Source organism: Pseudophryne corroboree, chromosome 4 (genome assembly GCF_028390025.1).
Source record: "Pseudophryne corroboree isolate aPseCor3 chromosome 4, aPseCor3.hap2, whole genome shotgun sequence".
NCBI lineage: Eukaryota > Metazoa > Chordata > Amphibia > Anura > Myobatrachidae > Pseudophryne > Pseudophryne corroboree.
The window spans coordinates 755,723,878-755,743,245 of NC_086447.1; the positions used below are offsets into that span (position 1 = coordinate 755,723,878).

General features: G+C 44.1%; 1 protein-coding gene across 4 annotated transcripts in view; it reads left to right on the plus strand.

Moving 5' to 3' along the window:
• Window positions 1-19,368, plus strand: part of KIZ (kizuna centrosomal protein) — a 352,705-nt gene that overhangs the window by 47,523 nt on the left and 285,814 nt on the right. For all 4 annotated transcript variants that reach the window (XM_063918180.1, XM_063918182.1, XM_063918181.1 and 1 more), the window contains exons 4-5: window positions 14,884-15,529; window positions 18,000-18,258. In XM_063918180.1, the coding sequence (XP_063774250.1) occupies window positions 14,884-15,529; window positions 18,000-18,258 (905 nt within the window). The remainder of the gene's footprint in view (window positions 1-14,883; window positions 15,530-17,999; window positions 18,259-19,368) is intronic.

Genomic DNA, 19,368 nt, shown 5'->3' on the forward strand with positions numbered 1-19,368 from the left:
CACACAGTGGAGTGGCGTCTTTTAGAAGTGTGACACCAACTGCCAAACATGGAGGAGGAAGCGTGATGGTCTGGGCCTTTTGCTTGATCCTGAGTTGGCGATTTGCTCGGAGTGACTGGCACGTTGAACCAAAAGGACTACCACATCATTTTTCAGTGCTATGCAATACCCTCTGGTCTACGTCTAGTTGGTCAAGGGTTTATCCTACAGCAAATTAATGACCCAAAACATAAGTCCGGTCCATACTAGAACTACCTCTGAGGAAAAGAACAATAAGGAAGGCTTCAACTCTTGGAATAGCCAGCATTTGTTTCCAGACTTCTTCCATTGAGCTGGTTTGGTCTGAACGCTACAGAAAGGTGAAAGCAAAACAGCTTACAAGTGCTACACATTTGTGGGAACTGCTGCAACAGTGTTAGGAAGAACTTTAATTCCATTGCAGAAAGAATACCACCAATGTGTTCAAAGGTTATGGGGTATATGCAATTGCGGTCGAATTGCCGCAAATGTCGAAAAACGGGGCATTTTCGACAAAAAAAAACCTGTTGAATTGGATTCGACAATGCAATACAGTACTTTTCGACAAAAAAACTGCCGTTTCAGATTCAACTTTTCGCAATTCGACATTTCTCAAATTCGACATGTCTGCAGTGGTAAAAATGCGGCTTTTCGACAAAAGTATATTCAATTGAAGAATGTCTATTCGACAACAGTGCTTTTCGATAGTCATTTCGTCAATTTCATTCCGCCTCATTTTGCTGTCGTGACCTAATAAATTTTTTAAAAAACATGTGTTTTTGTGTGTTTTTTTTTTTTTATTGCTAATAGCATATCTATTTATGTTAGAAGGTATTATCTACTTGGTTTGTCTATTTAGTAGCCACAAATACTATTTAATATATATATTTTTTTTTTACTGACTAAAATAATATGGAGAGATCAGTGCATGTTTTTCAGTGGGAATGGGTTAAAATTCCTGAAAAAAATTGCGTGGGGTCCCCCCTCCTAAGCATAACCAGCCTCGGGCTCTTTGACCCGGACCTGGTTGTAAAAATACGGGGGGGAAATTACAGGGGATCCCCCGTATTTTTACAACCAGCACCGGGCTCTGCGTCCGGTCCTGGTGCCAAAAATACGGGGGACAAAACACGTAGGGGTCCCCCATATTTTTAACACCAGCACCGGGCTCCACTAGCTAGAGATAATGCCACAGCCGGGGGACACTTTTATACCGGTCCCTGTGGCCGTGGCATTAAATCCCCAACTAGTCACCCCTGGCCAGGGTACCCTGGAGGAGTGGGAACCCCTTAAATCAAGGGGTCCCCCCCCCCTTCAGCCACCCAAAGGCCAGGGGTGTAGCCCGAGGCTGTCCCCCCCCATCCAAGGGCGGAGGATGGGAGGCTGATAGCCAAGTGTAAAAAAAAAACGAATATTGTTTTCTGTAGCAGAACTACAAGTCCCAGCAAGCTGGTACTTGGAGAACCACAAGTACCAGCATGCCGGGGGGGGGGGGGGGGAAGGGGCCCGCTGGTACCTGTAGTTCTTCTACAAAAGAATACCCAAATAGAAACAGTACACACACACACCGTGAAAATATAACTTTATTACATACATGCGCACCGACATACACGCATACTTTTTTCAATCATTGCTTTTTGTAATCTCCAATTGTTTATTCATTCTGTGCTGTAATTTCGGAAATGAACTACCTAACTTTCAATAAAAACTGGAAAATGGAGTGTTCTAAAGCTTTTGACCAATGATGTTTTGTTTTTTTAAATAAAAAATATACGGGAAATAAAACCAATTGGAAAAGAAACCATTGATAATTTACTGTTTTAATAGTAGTACAGGTTGAGTATCCCTTATCCATGCATCCCACAGGCATTTGTTCCCATTTGTGCATAACTGAAACCTGAAGAAGCAACTTCAGTGGAATAATCCCAGAGTAGAAATTCAGTCTACCGAAGGAGTGGTCCAAAGAGTGTTGGCTGTTTTACTTTTTGTGCCCTCTTGACGTATATTCCATTGTTTACATATAGTCAACAAATGCTAGCTAATCATAATTGTTCCATATTGTAATGATATTTACCATACTCTAATGGTGAGTGGCATAATTCTTGTGGTCAAATATCTATATATACTGTTACATTAGAAGAAAATAAAAATATAACTCTACAGCTTCTGCCACCCTCTTTTTATTTTCCATAAAAAAAATCTCAGCACTCCTTATCTTCCTTCACTGCGCTTTATCACACACTGCCCTTTATCTTTGCAGAACATGTCCTACAAAACATCTTTTAAGTATGTGTTGCGTGGCTTGAATCTTTTTAACCCCTTCCACACTTTACAGCACAGTTGGCTCATGGCGTAACCCAAAATGAACTCTTGTTTGGATGCTTGGTGGTTCTGCCAAAGGACCAGGTGTAGTGTGTGTGCCTATATTAATGTCTAATAGGTGTCCAGCTTTGCAAGATTTGAATGTTTTTTGACTAACCTAGTTATACTAAAATATTTTTTTATTGCTGACCTTGAACATATTTAATATTAATTTTAATTAAATGTGACTTAATTCATTCTAATCGTAATCCCTCCGAGTTATCTTTGCTCCGTTTCCATATTTGCAGTGATACTGTGTATACGTGTTATTAGCACACATTACAGAATATTATTCTACTGCTCCGTGAAGCACAGCAGAAGACAGCTATTTGATTTGTTTGTTGTGTACTTTATCCCCCCTCTTTTACAAAGGAGAGGAAACAGATTACATATCTGCAGGACTGTCAGGAGAAAAAAAATAAAGTCTGACAGAAAAAGCTGAAATGTATTCGGTTATGTATCTGTAGTAATGCAGGCCACTAATCCCTCCTACTATCTCCATATAAATGATGCCGTTCAAGGCTATTGCTTCTTTCTTCACTTAAAAAAAAAAAAAAAAAAATCCCAGCAAAGCCCTTTCAGATGAAATGTCTAAAAAACATGGCGTAATAACTTGGAGCATGCTGGCAAGTGTAGTCACTTGTGACTGCGTGAATCCCCCTCAGCAAGTCAATATTGTAATAAGCAGAACTGGTAACATCTCTCCATTATTCAGAGGAGCCAACAGCGGGCTTGTCCCTTAGGCTGCAGCATTCATTAAGGAAAGCTTACTGGGCTGAAAGCTGGAAACAGATGATAACAGGATATGATTTTCATATTTAATGCATCCCCTTGGAAGAGTATGTGTGCTGCAGATTGATAGAAGAATCTACTGCTACTTTAGTGAAAGACTTTCTACTTTGCCCTATAGCTACCGATGGAATCATTCAGCCAAGAAATTACCTTTTCCTCTTTCTACCTGCTTTCTATATCTGCCAAGCAGGCAGCCTTGCTGCCAGTGAATGTTATTGTGCAGTTAACTGTTTGGTATTTAAGACTCTTATCAGAAAAGAAACAGAGGCCACACATTTTTTTTTAAAGTAGGAATAAGGTTTGAGTTTCCTTTTTTTATTTTCCCCTTTGGTGTTTAGCTGGCATAAACATGTTTGCAGGGAGTTGTGTCTATGGTTCTCTGTGCTCATTCCCTTCTGTGTGGCTGTTAAAAGTTTGTGTGACTTTTAGTAGTACAGTACACTTCTCTGAAATCCAAGGATAGGGCTTTTGATCCTTGCATAACGGATAATGTTTCACAAAGCCGTCTCTTGGGTAGGGACAAACCTTTCCTCACATTCCCCGCTGTCTCAGGCACTGTGTCCCTTGTTTTTCCGTGCACGAGCATGCCTGGTGATAGTACATCTTTTTAGGTACAGACAAACTACTTTATATAGATGCATCTGTCTAGGAAGTCAGGGCCTCTGATTTATCCACTGCCAAGTCTCACTCTTCACTGGCACTGAAGCCGAACAAATAATGGAGGTGGGTATTGCTCCTGATGTCAAGTACGCGTTTTCAAGTTGATTGCTGGTGGGCAGTGTGCCCTCTACTATGAGATGAAAGTAAGATACTTAATGTAATGAGAACTTCATCTAGGAGGATTGCGTTGAGAATACGCTGTTCAGGCAACTCTCTATGATAGGTTATTAAAGTACAAGCACTGGTTTTACCTATTACATTGACCATGAATAATTTAAATTGGTCCTGGACCACCAATCCAGGGCACTCCTGCAATTGTCCTGAGGCTTTACAAACAGAAAAGAGAGAGAGAGACCCTTGTCTGGCGCACTCATTAAGAAAAAAATATATTGTTTATAAGATATTGGTTATATATTAAAACGTAACCTTTTAAAGGTTATGTTTTAATATATAACCAATATCTTATAAACAATATTTTTTTTTCTTAATGAGTGTGCCAGACAAGGGTCTCTCTTTTCTGTTTGTAAAGCAATACCAGTAGGACACTACTGAAATCCTCTTGGTGCACCACCAACAAGTTTTTGAAACCCAAAAATATAGTGAGTAGAATTTACTGAACGTTGGTTCTGATAAATATATATTAATAATACACTCTGTCATAATTTATCATTTAATCCAGTGCGGAAACGCATTCTTTTTGCTTTCCACCAATTTTCCTGAGGAACCCAGTGTGGGAACCACTAGGCTAGTGGCTAAAAGCAATTTTCTAAATTTTTAATATTGACCCTGCACAACAGTTGTTGGTTTACATTACTTTTTATAAATTTTTAAGACCCCTTTTCTGAAGATACATAAAGTGAATGAAGGGATCAAACAATATTTACAAAAAAACTGTTTGACTTTTGTACCACCTACAGCCACGTTCACTGGTTATTTAGTGCCTGTTGGAGTCATTGAAACATTCTGTACATAAAAACAATTATACATTATAGCAAGTAGACTGAAGCCCAAAAATCAAGTTTTGCGTTGCATACAATGTCAACTCTTTACCTATAATAAAAACATATGTGAAAGCAGGGGTGTATCTAGGGGTCCGAGCGCCCCTGGCAAAGTAAGGGGCTGGCGCCCCCCCTACACACATTTGGAATAAGGTATGAGTATTGGAAATGGGGCATGGTCTTGTGGAGGAAGGGCGTGGACACAATAGTACTTCCAATTCAAATTATGCCACACAGTAGTGTCCCTCATTTACATTACACCGCACAGTAGTGCGGTAACAATGGCCACTCCCAGTTTCACCACGGACAGTGATGGGTGAGCACACTAATGGCCACCCCTAGATAAAAATATGGATACACAACACTATGCTATGCTACATTTAACTTATCCCAAAAGGAGAAGCTTCTACTATAGCAATAGAGCGGGTAGCCAAAAAGGATCTTGCTCATATTCCATAAGTAAGAGAATTTAAATAAATCTAATAAAACACTGGGGGTAGTTTACATCAAACTCCACTAGGATTAGGACGATAATATACAATGTAAAAAAATAATAAAAAAATAAAATATTTTATATGTTTTCTAATATAGTTTCTCTGACGTCCTAAGTGGATGCTGGGGACTCCATCAGGACCATGGGGAATAGCGGCTCCGCAGGAGACAGGGCACAAAAGTAAAAGCTTTAGGATCAGGTGGTGTGCACTGGCTCCTCCCCCTATGACCCTCCTCCAAGCCTCAGTTAGATTTTTGTGCCCGGCCGAGAAGGGTGCAATCTAGGTGGCTCTCCTAAAGAGCTGCTTAGAGTAAAAGTTTTGTTAGGTTTTTTATTTTCAGTGAGTCCTGCTGGCAACAGGCTCACTGCATCGAGGGACTTAGGGGAGAGAAGTGAACTCACCTGCGTGCAGGATGGATTGGCTTCTTAGGCTACTGGACACCATTAGCTCCAGAGGGAGTCGGAACACAGGTCTCACCCTGGGGTTCGTCCCGGAGCCGCGCCGCCGACCCCCTTGCAGATGCCGAAAAGTGAAGAGGTCCAGAAACCGGCGGCAGAAGACTTTTCAGTCTTCATAAGGTAGCGCACAGCACTGCAGCTGTGCGCCATTGTTGTCAGCACACTTCATAGCAGCGGTCACTGAGGGTGCAGGGCGCTGGGGGGGCGCCCTGGGCAGCAATGATAGTACCTTATTCTGGCTAAAAATACATCACATATAGCCCCTGGGGGCTATATGGATGTATTTAACCCCTGCCAGGTCTCAGAAAAACGGGAGAAGAAGCCCGCCGAAAAGGGGGCGGGGCCTATTCTCCTCAGCACACAGCGCCATTTTCCCTCACAGAAATGCTGGTGGGAAGGCTCCCAGGCTCTCCCCTGCACTGCACTACAGAAACAGGGTTAAAACAGAGAGGGGGGGCACTTATTTGGCGATATGACTATATATATTAAAATGCTATAAGGGAAAAACACTTGTATAAAGGTTGTCCCTGTATAATTATAGCGTTTTTGGTGTGTGCTGGCAAACTCTCCCTCTGTCTCCCCAAAGGGCTAGTGGGGTCCTGTCCTCTATCAGAGCATTTCCTGTGTGTGTGCTGTGTGTCGGTACGTGTGTGTCGACATGTATGAGGACGATGTTGGTGAGGAGGCGGAGCAATTGCCTGTAATGGTGATGTCACTCTCTAGGGAGTCGACACCGGAATGGATGGCTTATTCAAGGAATTACGTGATAATGTCAACAGAGACGGCCGGAAAAAAAATAGTACCTGTCCAGGCGTCTCAAACACCGTCAGGGGCTTTAAAACGCCCATTTACCTCAGTCGGTCGACACAGACACAGACACGGACACTGATTTCAGTGTCGACGGTGAAGAAACAAACGTATTTTCCTTTAGGGCCACACGTTACTTGTTAAGGGCAATGAAGGAGGTGTTACATATTTCTGATACTACAAATACCACAAAAAAGGGTATTATGTGGGGTGTGAAAAAACTACCTGTAGTTTTTCCTGAATCAGATAAATTAAATGAAGTGTGTGATGATGCGTGGGTTTCCCCCGATAGAAAATTATTGGCGGTATACCCTTTCCCGCCAGAAGTTAGGGCTCGTTGGGAAACACCCCTTAGGGTGGATAAGGCGCTCACACGCTTATCAAAACAAGTGGCGGTACCGTCTCCGGATAGGGCCGTCCTCAAGGAGCCAACTGATAGGAGGCTGGAAAATATCCTAAGAAGTATATACACACATACTGGTGTTATACTGCGACCAGCGATCGCCTCAGCCTGGATGTGCAGAGCTGGGGTGGCTTGGTCGGATTCCCTGACTAAAAATATTGATACCCTTGACAGGGACAGTATTTTATTGACTATAGAGCATTTAAAGGATGCATTTCTATATATACGAGATGCACAGAGGGATATTTGCACTCTGGCATCAAGAGTAAGTGCGATGTCCATATCTGCCAGAAGATGTTTATGGACAAGACAGTGGTCAGGTGATGCAGATTCCAAACGGCACAAAGAAGTATTGCCGTATAAAGGGGAGGAGTTATTTGGGGTCGGTCCATCGGACCTGGTGGCCACGGCAACTGCTGGAAAATCCACCGTTTTTACCCTAAGTCACATCTCTGCAGAAAAAGACACCGTCTTTTCAGCCTCAGTCCTTTCGTCCCCATAAGAGTCATATCTGCCCAGGGATAGAGGAAAGGGAAGAAGACTGCAGCAGGCAGCCCATTCCCAGGAACAGAAGCCTCCACCGCTTCTGCCAAGTTTCTCAGCATGACGCTGGGGCCGTACAGGACCCCTGGACCCTACAAGTAGGATCCCAGGGGTACCGATTGGAAAGTCGAGACGTTTCCCCCTCGCAGGTTCCTGAAGTCTGCTTTACCAACGTCTCCCTCCGACAGGGAGGCAGTATTGGAAACAATTCACAAGCTGTATTCCCAGCAGGTGATAATCAAAGTACCCCTCCTACAACAAGGAAAGGGGTATTATTCCACACTATGTTGTGGTACTGAAGCCAGAAGGCTCGGTGAGACCTATTCTAAATCTGAAATATTTGAACACTTACAAAGGTTCAAATCAAGATGGAGTCACTCAGAGCAGTGATAGCGAACCAGGAAGAAGGGGACTATAGGGTGTCCCGGGACATCAGGGATACTTACCTCCATGTCCCAATTTGCCCTTCTCACCAAGAGTACCTCAGGTTCGTGGTACAGAACTGTCACTATCAGTTTCAGACGCTGCCGTTTGGATTGTCCACGGCACCCCGGGTCTTTACCAAGGTAATGGCCGAAATGATGATTCTTCTTCAAAGAAAATGGACGACCTCCTGATAAGAGCAAGGTCCAGAGAACAGTTGGAGGTCGGAGTAGCACTATCTCAAGTAGTTCTACGACAGCACGGGTGGATTCTAAATATTCCAAAACCGCAGTTGTTTCCGACGACACATCGGCTGTTCCTAGGGATGATTCTGGACACAGTCCAGAAAAGGGTGTTTCTCCCGGAGAAGAAAGCCAGGTAGTTATCCGAGCTAGTCAGGAACCTCCTAAAACCAGGAAAAGTGTCAGTGCATCATTGCACAAGGGTCCTGGGAAAAATGGTGGCTTCTTACGAAGCGATTCCATTCGGCAGATTTCACGCAAGAACTTTTCAGTGGGATCTGCTGGAAAAATGGTCCGGATCGCATCTTCAGATGCATCAGCGGATAACCCTGTCTCCAAGGACAAGGGTGTTTCTTCTGCGGTGGCTGCAGAGTGCTCATCTATTAAAGGGCCGCAGATTCGGCATTCAGGACTGGGTCCTGGTGACCACGGATGCCAGCCTGAGAGGCTGGGGAGCAGTCACACAGGGAAAAAATTTCCAGGGAGTGTGATATAGTCTGGAGACTTCTCTCCACATAAATATACTGGAGCTAAGGGCAATTTACAATGCTCTAAGCTTAGCAAGACCTCTGCTTCAAGGTCAGCCGGTATTGATCCAGTGGGACAACATCACGGCAGTCGCCCACGTAAACAGACAGGGCGGCACAAGAAGCAGGAGGGCAATGGCAGAAACTGCAAGGATTCTTCGCTGGGCGGAAAATCATGTGATAACACTGTCAGCAGTGTTCATTCCGGGAGTGGACAACTGGGAAGCAGACTTCCTCAGCAGGCACGACCTCCACCCGGGAGAGTGGGGACTTCATCGGGAAGTCTTCCACATGATTGTGAACCGTTGGGAAAGACCAAAGGTGGACATGATGGCGTCCCGCCTGAACAAAAAACTGGACAGGTATTGCGCCAGGTCAAGAGACCCTCAGGCAATAGCTGTGGACGTTCTGGTAACACCGTGGGTGTACCAGTCGGTGTATGTGTTCCCTCCTCTGCTTCTCATACCCAAGGTACTGAGAATTATAAGACGTAGAGGAGTAAGAACTATACTCGTGGCTCCGGATTGGCCAAGAAGGACTTGGTACCCGGAACTTCAAGAAATGCTCACAGAGGACTCATGGCCTCTGCCGCTAAGAAGGGACTTGCTTCAGCAAGTACCATGTCTGTTCCAACATTCCTACCCTGGTCAAAGCCAGGAAGGAGGTGACCGCACAACATTATCACCACATGTGGCGAAAATATGTTGCGGGGGGTGAGGCCAGGAAGGCCCCACGAAGAAATTTCAACTCGGTCGATTCCTGCATTTCCTGCAAACAGGAGTGTCTATGGGCCTCAAATTGGGGTCCATTAAGGTTCAAATTTTGGCCCTGTCAATTTTCTTCCAAAAAAAAAAAAAAAAATTGGCTTCAGTTCCTGAAGTCCAGAAGTTTGTCAAGGGAGTACTGCATATACAACCCCCTTTTGTGCCTCCAGTGGCACTGTGGGATCTCAACGTAGTTCTGGGATTCCTCAAATCACATTGGTTTAAACCGCTCAAATCTGTGGATTTGAAATATCTCACATGGAAAGTGACCATGCTGTTGGCCCTGGCCTCGGCCAGGCGAGTGTCAGAATTGGCGGCTTTGTCTCACAAAGCCCATATCTGATTGTCCATTCGGACAGGGCAGAGCTGCGGACTCGTCCCCAGTTTCTCCCTAAGGTGGTGTCAGCGTTTCACCTGCACCAGCTTATTGTGGTACCTGCGGCTACTAGGGACTTGGAGGACTCCAAGTTGCTAGATGTTGTCAGGGTCCTGAAAATATAGGTTTCCAGGACGGCTGGAGTCAGGAAAACTGACTTGCTGTTATCCTGTAGGCACCCAAAAAACTGGGTGCTCTTGCTTCTAAGCAGACGATTGCTAGTTGGATGTGTAGTACAATTCAGCTTGCACATTCTGTGGCAGGCCTGCCACAGCCAAAATATGTAAATGCCCATTCCACAAGGAAGGTGGGCTCATCTTGGGCGGCTGCCCGAGGGGTCTCGGCTTTACAACTTTGCCGAGCTGCTACTTGGTCAGGGGCACACCCTGGCTGAGGAGGACCTGGAGTTCTCTCATTCGGTGCTGCAGAGTCATCTGCACTCTCCCGCCCGTTTGGGAGCTTTGGTATAATCCCCATGGTCCTGATGGAGTCCCCAGCATCCACTTAGGACGTCAGAGAAAATAGGAATTTACTTACCGATAATTCTATTTCTCGTAGTCCGTAGTGGATGCTGGGCGCCCATCCCAAGTGCGGATTGTCTGCAATACTTGTACATAGTTCTTGTTACAAAAATCGGGTTATTATTGTTGTGAGCCATCTTTTCAGAGGCTCCGCTGTTATCATGCTGTTAACTGGGTTCAGATCACAGGTTGTACAGTGTGATTGGTGTGGCTGGTATGAGTCTTACCCGGGATTCAAAATCCTTCCTTATTGTGTACGCTCGTCCGGGCACAGTATCCTAACTGAGGCTTGGAGGAGGGTCATAGGGGGAGGAGCCAGTGCACACCACCTGATCCTAAAGCTTTTACTTTTGTGCCCTGTCTCCTGCGGAGCCGCTATTCCCCATGGTCCTGATGGAGTCCCCAGCATCCACTACGGACTACGAGAAATAGAATTATCGGTAAGTAAATTCTTATTTTTTCTATTACAATACTTACTATATGTTAACCATTATTAATTGATTCCAATATATTAACTATGCTTGAAAAGAGTACAAACATTACATCCTTTACAATTATAATTCATTATGGGTACAGTTATTTGCATATGCAAATTATTTTGCCAATAATACAATATGATTGTAGATTATGTAATGTTTGTACTCTTTTCCAGTATAGTCTCCATAATTCTTTAGGTAGAGATTCAATGACAAATTATTGGAGAGCCGACTGGTGACCTTTGAACAGTGAATATAGAGGGGAGGAAAGCCAGAGAGGGGGAATGACAGACGACAGGCTAACTCACACCCTGCAAGGCCCGGCAATGCTGCAACAGCCCAATCAGGGCTGGATTTTATGTGTCCTGTACACAGGCTCCATGTGGCCTGTACACTGGGCCCTAAGAAGGTGCCTAGGTTGCCTAGTGGTAAATCCGTCCCTGCTATAGTATAGTAACTTTATAGATATTACATCATTTTTTTTAAGATTGCCCCTGTGCGTGGTCCATCACACTGGGCCCTGCCCCTATGCCATTGTTTGTCACACTGGGCCCTGCCCCCATGGTTGAGGCTAGATCCAAGTGGCCTAAGGGACCTTTTCCATCAGGGGGAGGAGCCATGACACAAGGGGGAGGAGCTAGGCCAGCGGGACAGTTGCTCTACTATCCCCGCCACCAACTACTACCTTTTAGTAATTAGGTGGCGAGCGAAGCGCGGCGAGCGAAGCGAGCCCGCGAGGGTACTTTTCGGGTACCCTGTTCGGCCGTAGCTCCTCCCCCTGGTGACGTGTCTCCTCCCCTAGGTACGTCACAAGGTCCCTTCTCCCACTCCGATATAGAACCAACCCTGCCCCTATGCCATTGTCCGTCACACTGAGCCCTGCCGTTGCTTATATTCCAGCGTTGCACACATTGCAAGAAACACTAAAACACTGTGTTCTAATATAGGAAAATAGAAACCATAATACACACAGAATAATTGTGTACATTGATACACTGGTAATCATTTTGGTTTACTTGTAAATACATCTACAAGGTGCAAGGTGTAAAGTTGAAGAGGGTGGGAGGGGTCACAGTCCAGCACTACTTTGAATTGCAGTGTAAGAATAAAGCTGTGTGTTACCTGGATAAGCAGACAGTGTATTCACCTGCAAAAACAAAAACAAAAAAAATGCCCTTGCATCATACGGTGATTAGTTTAGGTGCAACTTTGCCACAAATCCAGCTAAAGTGTAATCTCTAAATCATACTTGCCTAGTGCCCCTTAACATCTAAGAGACTCCCAAGTTTTTTGGGGAATGCAGTGCCATCAATTGCAGATGGATGAAAAAGGGACGGGGCCAACGTGATTCTATATGAGTCGCATCTTTCTGCCTCCTCTCTCTTCTATAGCCATGATTTGCAGCATTATACTGGGAGGAAAGGGGCCTAATGATGAGCAGAGTATACAGCCTCAGCCATCAGCTGCATCTCCCATCCAGGCACTCCCCCAGAGGGAGTATACTGTAAATGAAGACAAGTTCAGATGAAGCCAGTGGTTCCCAAACTTTTTTGAATCATGGTGCCCTAGGAGTATCAGAATTTTTTTCACGGCACCCCTAGGCCAATAATTTCTTAATGAGAGATTTAATAAGAAATATTAAATTAAGTAGATTGTGTTTATATGTCATCCTTAGGCTCAATTTTGTGGTGAGGGACAAGATGTGCTTCTGTTTGTCCCCATATTTTATGACTGACAGTCACCAGCACTATATTGCCTTTTATATTTACCATAAATAATTTGAATTGGTCCTGGACCACCAACCCAGGGCACCCCTGCAAGTGTCCTGAGGCACCCCAGGGAGCCACGGCACACAGTTTGGGAACCACTGGATTACGCTAAGAAGTTTAAAGGTTTCCTAAAGGGACAGTTCATTGAATCATGACTATAGAATAATGGTGGACAGTGGGGCACAGGTAACTGCCGAAGGTGCATAGTAATCAATCAGACTATAGTGTAGTACAGAAAATGGCAGCAAATTTGGTTACTATAGGTTAGAAGTTTCATAACTGTCCACCACAATAATTATGTTTTTTGGACAGTTGCCTTGGATTCTGTGGCACTTAAACAGATAATATACAGATTTGCTCTTGCTGGTTAGTGTACATCTACTGATCCCTATTGTAGAACCAGTCTGTCCTTGATATCCTTCAGCTCACTGTTTCTGCCTTGAACCATTATTGGTTTATTTGATTACGCGCAATTCATCACCATAGGTGGTGCTCTATATAACCACTGACTCATTAATGTCTCCGCTTCTAAATATGAAAACTCGCAAACTCCTACGTTTTTTGCCCTAAATATTTAGGAGCTGACTGCCTGTCTGCCTGTAAAGCAGGCGCAAGAACATAATGTGGACAAGGCCTTAGAAGTATACAGGCAAAAGGCCCTGACTATTGCTGTGCAGACATATTGTGTTACTAATTAGATATTGTGTATTTGGTGGTCGCGGAAATACTCCTGTAAAACCAAAATGTATTTTTTGTGTATGTGCTCACTATGAGCCACCGAGTCCTTATTCCAGCATTAACCACCTGAATTGCCCAGGACAACATTTGGTAACTGCTATCAATGTCACATCAATAAAAGGACAGGTCCACAATCTTCTGATTTATTGATTTATGGTTCACTAGGGACTTGTGAAAACTGTTACTAAGGAAGTTGCTGTTGTAGCCCATAGCAACAGTCAGAGTTTAATTGTAATATTTTGGAACTCTCCCTCTCCGCCAAAGTCCCCATTGCCTGACTGTGCAGCCTTCTGCTCCTCCACAAACCCAGTGCACCTTAATGGAAATATAACTTCACTTGTGCGTATTGTGGCTTACCGCATGTCCCATGTTAGTCCTGAACCACGCAGGGGTCATTCTGATGCTTCTTCAAAGACCTCCATAATTAGCAAGCCTTACTAAAAAAGTCCGTAATTTCAAGTCACTGCTATGAATGCATTCCTCATAGTGATTCTCTATTGATCACTATTCTGAGATCTGTTTAGTACAGGATAAAACACCCTGGGCTGTTCATCAATATACCCTGAGTATAACCCTCCTCTAATCTGCTCACTGTGGTTAATAAATGTGTTTTGTTTTGAGAGTTTGGAAGAGGTAAAAGTGTAGTAAAATATGGTCTGATTTTACAGCATTGTAAAATTATCTCATACCTAATTTTTTTCAAATTGTTATTTCATTTTCAATATTTTATGGCCTATGGGGTCTATTTACTAAGCCTTGGATCGTGATAAAGCACCAGCCAGTCTGTTCCTAACTGACATTTTTCAAACCCAGCCTGTGACATGGCAGTTAAGGGCCCCATACACTAGGACGATAATGCCCGATTTCATCCATTTTCGGGCATTCAGCGCGATATATCGGATGAAATCGGGCATTTTGGAGGGGTTTCCGATTCGATCCGATGCACATTCCCGTGAGCATCGGATCCTCCAGATTGAATGTGCTGCACATTCAATCACGTCCGACCCCGCAGCCATGGCTGGGATCGCCTAGGATCGCCCAAGATACATCATATGCAAAAGGACAGCATATGATGTATCTTGCCCGATCCTGCCCCCCGGGGAGGCTGCCGGGGTGATCGCCTGCAACATGTCAGACGGACATGTCGCAGAAGTGTATGGGGCCCTTTAGGAGCTGATTGGCTGGTACTTTATATCCATCCAAGGCTTAGTAAATAGACCCTTTAGTCTTAAAATGTCAACAATTTGACTGTTACTTAAGTTTGTTTTAACGTTTAGAAAAAAAAAAGTATCCATTTTTTTTCACAACGCTTTATTATAATATAACCCTTTAATATGAAGAAATAAAATTGTAGACAGGCCAACATACTTCACACAATACAATTAAATATTTATCCAGCTCCTTAAAAGTATTTTAATACTTGCTCCCAAAAACATTCTATATTAAAGGAGAATAGAAAATAATTTCCTGTAGTCCAGTTCTCTCTCTAAGCCCCAATACCTCTCTCTTCCAGATGCTGCAAGTTTCACATCAAGCAGAAATTAACACAAGCGCAGACATGTCAAGAAGAACCTATCATCCAGCAACAATCTTTATGGGCCGCCAAATGTCAGCCAACTCAAGCATTGAACATTGCCTTACACAGAGGAAATCTCCCCGGCCCACAAAGAGCTTTTCTATTTCTGACCCACATTCAGCCAGACAGGCAGCAATAAACAGCAATCTGACAGACAGCTGTGTAGTACCAGCTAATAGTGATACTCAGTGCTTAAATAAGCCTGACAAAATAGATGTGGAGACATCATCCTTCCAGATTAGTCAAAAAATGCCGGTCACATTCATCGCTGCTTCTGAGGATGCAGGAACACACCAAGCAGAGATCGACAAGACTCAAAGTGCTAGGAAACATTTAGTTGAAAGCGAGCAATCTGCACAACTTAGCACACAGACTCGGGAAAGATTAAGTCCAGAGAACAGAACAGGGGATTTACAGAATGACAGCCCAGGCAACAAGGTGGAAGATTCATTGATGTATGAAAGGCTGGTTCCTAATGAAGAGAGATTTACACACACAAGCCCCTCTGGTTCTCCACCTGATGCCAGCGATTACATAAATAAACAAACATCAGATAACCAGAGCGGCTGTGAAAATCTGTCAGGTAGGATGATTCTACTACTTTTATTTTTTCTTTACTGTTGATGGTTTTTTTTTACCTTTCTTCTTTGGCATGTTCTCTTTTTGTCCTTGACTGGAGGAAGCAGGACATTTTCTAAGGAAAAGTGTGCTGTATTAATGTCTGTCTGTTGTATATACTGTATATATTCTTTTTTAGTTATTAACAATTTCTTATATAGCGCTGTAAATTCTGTTGTGCTTTACAACTGGAAATACTGTGTGTGTGTGTGTGTGTGTGTGTGTGTGTGTGTGTGTGTGTGTGTGTGTGTGTGTGTGTGTGTGTGTGTGTGTGTGTGTGTGTGTGTGTATACTGTATATACTATTCTGTTACCGTTTCTTATTTGAGTACTGCAGATTTTTGTTGCACCCAGATAACGTATGACCCTTTGCCTTTGGCCTGACATTCTCCATGAATACTGATTTGGACAGATTACAAATTCAGGGAGCCACAGTCCTAAACCATACACCAAGGCTTAGTAGTTCTGTGCTGAGCAAGTTTACAGATCTTTTGCCACTAGCAGGATATAATAGCAGTGTGACAAACAGTGCATGTCTGAAGGACCTTGGATGGGTCCTCATTGGAGGATTGTAATGTCAGTCTTGGGCTGTACAAAAGGGGACCCAGCATGGGTGTTACCACCTTATAGTTACAGGAGGGACTTAGGAGTGCCTGCATTTTGGGTGAATGTCCAAATGTGGACATCTCTGTTTAATGTAATTTTTTTCCTCATTAAAACTGATTCTACTTTGCAGTTTCAGCCCTTATAGTTTTAATTTCCTTGGAAAAACTACTAAAGCTTCCAAAAAATGTATTCAGTTGTAAATGTAAGTGTGCAACTACCCTTCTCCTTTTTGTGCATGGCTTCAGAGAAAAGCCTTGTTAGGTTAGTGTTTAGCCCACAGTAGTAGAAGACTCCTATTCGGCTGGCCATGTTGGAACATGTGCTCCATGTTTGCCTTTCGATAAAGAGGGGGCAGTAAGCAGTACAATCAGTTTAATGATACCCTGTCACTCCGGCTAGCCAGAGATAAGCCTACTGTCATTGTGACATATTAACTTCTTACTGGGAGCCGCTCAGAATGTCGACAAAATTAAGGGCAAGATAAAGTGCAGCACCTCCACACCCCTCCTTTCAGGGAAATTATGTGCGGCGTGCAGCGCAAAAACAGGTGTGGCCACATGCGAAAGGTGCATGGCCACTGAAAATTGGGCATGTCAACACTACACGCCACGTATATCCCGTCACTCTTGGAACTTTCCTTTCCATTCCATATGCATCTTACCTATAAGAGGGCTTCTCACAATGGTGAACCTCTGAAGAAATGTATCCTCTGTGGGTAGGCGGCGTCTTCAGTCTGTATTTACTAGTCATGTAGGATATTACATCGGCTGGAAGATGCCTGTTTGTGTAGGAATCTAAACAAGGTCATCATCATACAATAGCGGTTCAACCAGACTGTGTCACTTCCCGTCGTCTCTCAACACGCCATCTCCCCTCTGCATCTCTCAGCCACACGATCTCCCCCGTGTGTCTCACAGCCACACCATCTCCCCTTTGCGTCTCTCAGCTACACCATCGTCTCCTCCCTGCATCTCTGTCACACCATCATCTTGTTCCTGCGTCTCTCAGCCACACCATTATCTTCCCCTGCGTCATCTCACAGCACACCATTATATCCCTCCTGCATCATCTCTCAACACACCATCTCCCCCCCTGTGTTGTCTCTCAGCACACCATGATCTCCCCCCTGCATCTCTCTCTCAACCACATCATCATCTCCCTTCGCTCATATAGCCTCGTACCACATATAGCAGCAGCAAACTGTGTATTTACCCCTTAGGACTTCCAGAAGCAGACACACATGCACGCACACACGTTCAATCCCCCAACTCACATGCTGTCCTGCTCCAGCAGCGGCCATCTTTAGAGGGTGCAATGCATCATGGGATTTTTAGTTACTTTTTTACTGCTCAGTGTCTGATCAGTAAAAAATGAACTACAATTCCCATACCTCCCCTCTTCTTTCTCTGGCCAGCTGGGTGGATGGGGCTGTGTAACGGAACAATCGGTGTCGGACAGTGCGGGTACTGTGCCCTGGCTTGCTGTGTCCCCCTCTGCTGGGCCTGCCATGACACGCTCACCCCGTCCTAGTCACGCCACTGCATGGTTTGGATGGATTTGGTGCAGGACCTGTTTTGTTCCAGTGGGCAATGTTGAGAATTAGGTTGTTCTTGCCACTCTTGTATTTGCTGTTACTTTCACTGCCCTATCCTTGTGTATTGTATGTGGGCATAAATATTGTAAAACAAAAGAAAGCCTTATTACAAAATGTTTCCATAACTTAACTTTTAATAAAATGACATATTTCTAGATCTATGTACCAATCTTACCATTCCATGAACATAAATGAACTGCCAGTATAAGTGCTGTCATATTACTTGTGCTCTACAGGTTGTCATTCAGTCTCAAAACAAGAAGAGAATGATATTTCCAATAGCAGCAGTGACCTGACTGTATCCATCACTGAATCAGAAGAGTCTGGTGCTGAGGACCTACTTGATGCCATTGATGGGAATGAAGAGAAACATACAGTGGTGACAAAAGACAGAAATGTAAAGGAGACTATGGGAAATTTCTTAGGAAAACAGTTTCCAAACACACCAGACCATAGTTCATATGGGGATTCTTCATCGGTATCTACAATAAGTCAGTAAGTCAGAGAAAATTCTTTAGTAATACCCTAAGTAATTCTTCTAAACACTCAAACAGGGCGATTCAGTTGTTTGTGGCGCCCTCCGCTTGGTGTCTAATGGGCGCCCAATGGAGCAATTAAATTGTTGCTCCATTCGGACGCCCATTAGTCGTGGGAGACAAAACATTTTTTTCTCGTAGCCTCCTGAAGTGCATAAAGAAATGTGTGCTTTAGATGGGTAAACACGGTGCTTTTAGGCAATTCAATACTAAAGGGCGCCTGAATGGAGCAACAATTGAATTGCTTCGTCAAGTGCCCATTCGTATAGACGACCAGCAGGGGGCAGCACAAACAATTGAATAGTCTCCTTAATTATGCCAAGTTCTACACAATGGGGGTCATTCCGAGTTGATTGCTAGCTGCATTTGTTCGCAGCGCAGCGATCAGGCTAAAAATTGGCAATTCTGCGCATGCGGCGCAATGTACGGGCACAACGAACGAGGTAGTTTTGCACAGGCTCTAGTGATGCATTTCATTCACACTGGTTGCCGCAGAGTGATTGACATGAAGTGGGCGTTTCTGGATGGCAACTGACCGTTTTTCAGGGAATGTTTGGAAAAACGCAGGCTTGGCTGGGTGATCACTGGGCAGGTGTGTGACGTCAAATTCGGAACTGAATAGTCTGAAGTGATCGCAAGCGCTGAGTAGGTTTTGAGCTACTCTGAAACTACACAAAATTTTTTTGCAGGCGCTCTGCGATACAACCGTTCGAACTTCTGCTAAGCTAAAATACACTCCCAGTGGGCGGTGGCATAGCGTTTGCACGGCTGCTAAAACCTGCTAGCGAGCGATCAACTCTGAATGACCCCCAATGTGCAGTACACCTTACGTTTCGATTTGTTGACAGCCTCTACTTTGCTTGCTGTCTGTAAATGTTTTGGACCTCCATGCTTGGCTCTGTGAGGTCAAGATCACCCCTGCTACAAAGTGTGACCGGAATTACGTAGTTGGAGTATAACCCAACACACTTTATTTCCACCTCAGGCAGGATACAGCTTTACATGCAGGTTTTGCAGGTCAGGTATTACAGGAAGCTCTCAAAACAGCAGAATAACACTCCAACTTTTG